The 6,106-nt window shown below is 35.8% G+C and overlaps 1 protein-coding gene across 1 annotated transcript in view; it reads right to left on the bottom strand.

Annotated features, from left to right (window-relative positions):
- The window catches only part of LOC104073358 (centrosomal protein of 95 kDa-like), a gene marked incomplete at both ends in the record, with an annotated part of 13,086 nt that extends 7,485 nt beyond the window's left edge, over window positions 1-5,601 (bottom strand). The window contains 6 exons of the mRNA XM_009573082.1: window positions 444-578; window positions 1,328-1,437; window positions 1,908-2,016; window positions 3,312-3,425; window positions 4,341-4,448; window positions 5,473-5,601. Coding sequence (XP_009571377.1) covers window positions 444-578; window positions 1,328-1,437; window positions 1,908-2,016; window positions 3,312-3,425; window positions 4,341-4,448; window positions 5,473-5,601 — 705 coding nt within the window. The remainder of the gene's footprint in view (window positions 1-443; window positions 579-1,327; window positions 1,438-1,907; window positions 2,017-3,311; window positions 3,426-4,340; window positions 4,449-5,472) is intronic.
- Window positions 5,602-6,106: the final 505 nt, after the last annotated feature.

Raw genomic sequence — 6,106 nt, 5'->3', positions numbered from 1 at the left:
TCATTTTAGATACATGCTGGGGAATGCCTGCTCATGTGCAGGAACTTTAAGCAATGACAGAGCCATAGTCAGCAGAAGCCAGGGACAATTGGGGAAGATGGCTGCCACCTGTCAGAGTGATTCACCCAATACACAATCTATCCATAACTGTCCTTAAGAACAGCACAAAAGCCCCCTTGAGAACATGATTTTGGATGCTAGGATCTTCCACAAGGACTTTTTACTTTTAGTATTTTGCTAGCTGAAGCAGAAATACCCCAGATAATGGAGTTTGCATACTCTGGGACACTAAAATACAAAAATTTCTGAAAAGGATTTATTTATTTCAAAATATAGCCGAAGTGTTTCCATCCATGACTAAGGTTCTCCTCTACACTACCTGAGTATCCTACACCCCTTAGTCAAAATCAGATAGATTAGATATCAGAAGAACAAATACTCACCATCTTCCTTTTCCTTTACAATGGCCCTTTCAGGTTCAGAAAACTGTCTAGGTAATGTTGAAATAGCCTCTGAATTTTTAGATTCTTCCACCCCCTTGTCCTTTTCTGCTGGTAACAATTCAGGCAACTGGAATTCTAGAAGTGGTGTTTGAAAAAGATTAAATTAAGAACTATAAAGCACTATTTAGATGGACAATTTTCAGGTTTGATATTTAATAACTTGGTGTTAGCAATCCATACTATGATCAAAATAGGTCTGTTAAATTCCTACTTGTAATTCTATTCAATAAAAGTTTCAGAATTCTTAATACTTCTTTATGCCTCTACTTGGAGAGATTAATCCAATAAGAAAAGGAATATTCTTATAGGGAAATAGGAATGGACTCAATTTAATTAGTCTGCACATTATTTGTTCCAGAGCCACCCGTTATGTTTTTAAGTGGCACACACTCCTAACGAGTCATCTTTAAGAATGAACTTACTAGCCTTTTTACAGTCTTAAGTAATACATTTTACACTGCAATAAATGAAATAAATTAAAGGCTTCAGAAATCTATTGAACAAAATAAAATACTTTTGTAGGGAGAACTGAATTAGAAGTCAAACAACAAACCTTTATTCAAATAATGTAGCTCAGGAATCATGAAAAACAGTGTCTGAAATACTTTGAGAAATCTACATTTTAACTTCAGTAAGATCAACTACAGGTACGTTGCTTATTGTGGGTTGGGTTGTTTTGGGGGCGGGGGGTGGGTTTTTTTGTAAAATAAGAGTTTAAAACAAAGTATTTGTCTAAAAGAAATAACTTTAAGAAAAGAAAAAACAAAAAAAAGCCTAGAAATGTTACTACAGAGTAGTCTTAAATTTTTTTCACCCAAACTCACCTTCTTCTCTCTTGGAAAATGAATGAGCAGTATCTCCAAGTCTAATTAATTCACTGGTAGATTCTGATCCATCTACATCACAAGATGGAACAAAAAATTCTGACCGGGACCTAAGAGGAACATAAAGCCATATTGTATTTATTCAAAAAGTCTTTGCCCCTTCAGTCCACAAGATGGAGCTGCAGAAGAGTGGCAACTCTACTTCAGGTAGCTGGCTATTATACTGTAGGACATAAAAGACCAGCTTCTACAAAACAATCTGATGTTCAAGTCATAAAGATAAATCAAACGCAGTTTAACTAAAATACAATCATTTAAAACTGAGACAAAGTTTTCAACTTGTTTCATTCCACATGTGAAGTAAACCTAAGGGAAACAAAATGCCATCAGCACTCTTCAAGAGCAAAAAATTTCTGAATCTAATTTTAACTGTCTTGCTGCTAAAGGAGAAAGTTACTTCACATTCCATTTGACATATGTAATCAGTATGTTTCCTACTTGCATACCTACTAGTTTCTCCACAGATACACAAAAAATAGTCAATCACTATGTTAATGTAAATATTCAGAATTGTTCTTACCCTTCAACTGATGAGAATATTGAAGGTTGCATAAGTTGACCAGCATTGCTTTCCAGCTGCTCTCGAGATGCAATTTGAATTTCATTATTGGACAGCACATTTGCCTCATCTGTTAATAATGAAGAGGCAACTATTTTCAGGAAAACTACTTCTACCGATTAACTAACAGGTATTATTGCCAATATCATCAAAACAGTTCAGGTGTAATATAACATTATTGATATTATAATATCTAAAATGATGACATGTAATGCCCCCCCTTTGGGCAGGAGGCAACTTTTATGGTAAGTTTTGAAAAGCGATACAACTATCATATACCCCATTGTTTCAATTATAAATAATCCCTTTCTTCTTCCTCAAAAGAATTAAATCCTGTACTTATAACTAGAAAATTGGAGCCACTAACACCTATTGGGTAGCAGCACTAGCAGTCTGAGAGACGGGAAAAGCGGAAGTTCAGGCACTGAAAATTGCTACTGCCCTCTTTCTGCTATTTACAGTGAAACAGGACAGGAGGCAATTGTCTCGGCCACCAAGTGCTATCCCCTTTACTCGCAGGGTGCAACAGCCAGTGATGACAAGTCTTCTCAGCTTTAAGATAGGAAGACCAGTACTTAGTCTGCAGTAATGATGATGCCTCTGAAGGGCTGAGTAGCTTCTCTTCCCCTGTTTAGCACTTCCCTCAAAATAGTTCCTGCTATGGATCAGCTCCCAAGACCCACTTCACAGGAAAGCTTAAGTCATCCCGTTTGTCTCCTAGTAAGTAAAAGGGACATTTGCTCATTGTTCCAATTAAAGTCAACATTTCCCTCCCTGAATCTTAACCATAAATCATTATGATTTGAAAAGCAACATACTAACAGAGGATGAATTGTCTGGAGTAGGTTTCTGCCAGAAGAATGAAGCAGAAAGATTATGGTCTCCAATTCTTGCCTTTTAACAAGTTTTGGGGAAAAGTTTTATGAGTTTATGAAAACTTTTATTTTGTAAGTTTATGAAAATAAGGAATGTAAATACTCAGTTTGGCCACTGAAATTTCCTCCCCCCATGGTCAGTTTCAGTCTTTCTCCTCTTCTGCATTGTCAAGGTTATAAATAAGGCAAAAACATCAAACAAATCTTTGCTACATTAGAAACACCTTGGGTATACCAAAACGAGGTTTCACAAAGCTTACATCTTCCAATGGATATCATTCCCTATAGCTGCTAGTGAGGAGAACAGCAAAGAAACAGTTTTTACCTATAGTGGGAGCTGTATTCCATCCATGAACACCAAGAACTATGGTCATGAGAACTTAAGCGCTCAGCAAGCTAACTTGATAGCAGACAAACAGAAAAAGTAAGCTGCCCATAATACAGTAGTACCAGAACATAATACCTTAAACTAGGACATCAGTCTACTCACCTCCATTCTGAGAAGAAGATTCACTGACTTCTTCTGTAAGATACTCTAACAAACCATCAAATATTTCGAGGAGGTTTCTGATAGATTCCCTTTCTCCTTTCACAATGTTCTCACCTTAAGAGAAGGTACTGCCACATATTAATAATCAGTACTTCACAGAAGAAAAATTCTCAAAAGCAGGAGTTTTCTGGAGAAGAGTGCTTGGAAATTCTTGTGAAGGTGTCAGCTCAGAAGACAACTGGTCACTCATTTATGGCTATGTACGTAAGCTTAAGGTATCTTAAAAGTTTCCTAAAGTTGCGTATTTTCAGTTCTAGTAAGTGAAAGTTTATTGATGCTATACCTACTTCTACAAAAAAAAAAAAAATCAGGGATATTTTCAGGGATAGTTGGTATTTAGTATTTTCTTATATATACTAGCTACAGCATGAACCAAGTCTACGGACTGGCAGGCAGGATTACAAATACCAGCCATACTGTACAGGTACCAAATTAGAAAGAGACACTTCATATCAAGAAAGCAGTTTTCATTCTTTGCAGACTATGTTATGCAAGCCTATACATACAAACACTCAATGAAAGCTATTATCTGTGTACAAGGATAGACACAACATGGTTCAAGTCTTTACTCACCAACTTTTTAAAATTCAGTATCAAGTTTGAAATTCAAGGCTCATGTTTTAAAACCCAGTCTCCAAGCTTTAACTGCATACAGAAAAATACTGAGCCAGTAACAGACTTCAGGTAACACTTTAGCAGACAAGTGAATTACCATTGATAGTTAACTTTAACATTTCTTACAGGTCTGTGTCATACAAGACAGCTCTTATTTATTCTCTGCTTGCTATTTAAATTTATAACCTGATGTCCAAGGCAAGTGTTCAGTGTTTTGATGACATTTACTACAGGAAAAAGACCCTTCATGTAAGTATGAAAGTATGCTTTATAACATACGGTTCTTATAAAATGTTCAAATTAAACCACACAGACATTCAGCTGGTGTTTGTCTACATTAAAATGAGTACTTACCAGTGATGTGTGACAAGCTGACCTGCAAATAGTCCAATGCCAGGGAATCTATTACTGCTTGTACATTATGTGCATCATCCTCTTGACTTCTAGGAGTAGCTATGAAATCTATGTAAAATAAATAACAGATTTTAGGCTATCTAAATGGATAGCTTATTGCAGATGTTTTGACTAAACTACTTTAACTTTCACTTACAAGTTATTTTTGTATTATTGTATTTTTTCAATACCTCGTGTACTTGGTGAAAAGCCCAAATATCATGTGGTCATATGAAATCTTTCATAAATGCTGAGTACAAACTTAGAACACCCCCTGGAAGATGTGAGGATTTTATTAGCTGAAGTATTAAATTCAAGAACAGAGACTACTAAAGTATTTTTCCTCCTTCACTCCCAGCACACACCTCTAGTTCAGATCATCAAATTGGAATTGCAGTTTGTGTTAAGGTCTCTTCTCCCCCTGTCAGAGACTAGTTGGAATGCAATGTATTCTACTTAATTGGGAGCAACATTATTTTTAGTTCTAGGCTTATATTTAACAGAACTTCTACCTCCAATAGCTGCCAGTTACCTCAGTGCTATTAAAATCTTCTGCAAGTAGGAGTCTTGACGCTTCCCAAACACAATAGTTTACCATAAAGCAAACAAATACATAATTGTATAGTCATTGCTTAATTTTTGTCACTGAAGTCAAATGGAGTTGGGTTAAACCAGAGTTAAATCACAGCTTAGCTCTTAGCAGACTGTAAGTATTAAGCATTTTATAAGAACAGGCTTCAGTATTAACACTTCTTTAAGAGAAATGAGCCAATTCACACTCTTCAAAGGTATTGTGCCTGTGTATGGCTTTCAAGGCCTAATTTACAAAAGAAAAAGTTTTGCTGTAGCTATACTAGTGAACTTTCCTCATAGCTGCCATTCATACCAGTTAAAAAACAAACAAAAAAAATCCAATATTACTTAAATCTTCTTAAAGAATTAAATCTTATGTGTTTGTCTTTGGAAGGACACAAATACTTTAAAAACCCTATATCTGTAGTAAGTTTTGCAAACTTGAATTTGTTCATTACAAAATATACAGAGACAAAAAAACAAAAAAAAGAAAAGCATGTTTAGAAATTATCACTCCCACCTGGTACTTTTTCTCCTAAGATTGACTCATAAAGACGAACAAACACATCAGCACCACATTCTGAGAGATGCTTTATGTGCTGGTTTATGTGACAGCTCCTTAAAAGATCATTGGCAACATCAACCCAATCTATTAAGAAGTAAAACATACCAATGTCAGAATGAAAGACACAGAAATAAAGACATGGTTAGTTACAGTGAAAGACAGAACCCATTTAAGTGTCTTTGACTCCACCATGTGTGGTGAATCCGAGTCATGCTATCCCAATCATCCAAAATATTGAACGTGTTGTACACTTTCTGCTCCATGCCCTGTTTACTTCAGATGGAGATATGGACAGAGAGCGAGGAATGATACATGCCAGTATCTTTTTCAAGTACAGAGTCATAGCACAACTGGACTTGCGAGCTGAAGGGTACTGAAGTACCACAGGCTGGGCAGATTACTTTTTTTCTTCCACATAATGGAAAGCAAATTTTGGTCTTGCCGCAGAGGCAGGAATTCCAAACCTTGAAGGACTTAACAAAATAAGCTTTGATATGTCTTTTATCAAGAATCAGAAATGACATATAATTTTTTTGAAAATGAGCTTCTCTCTCACAAACCCAGTTTCTCTAATACTCTTAGGCAATGA

The sequence above is a fragment of the Fulmarus glacialis genome, unplaced genomic scaffold, assembly GCF_000690835.1.
Source record: "Fulmarus glacialis isolate BGI_N327 unplaced genomic scaffold, ASM69083v1 scaffold30762, whole genome shotgun sequence".
Lineage (NCBI taxonomy): Eukaryota > Metazoa > Chordata > Aves > Procellariiformes > Procellariidae > Fulmarus > Fulmarus glacialis.
The sequence above is the reverse complement of the archived record's forward strand: the minus strand, read 5'-3'. Positions and strand labels throughout refer to the sequence as shown.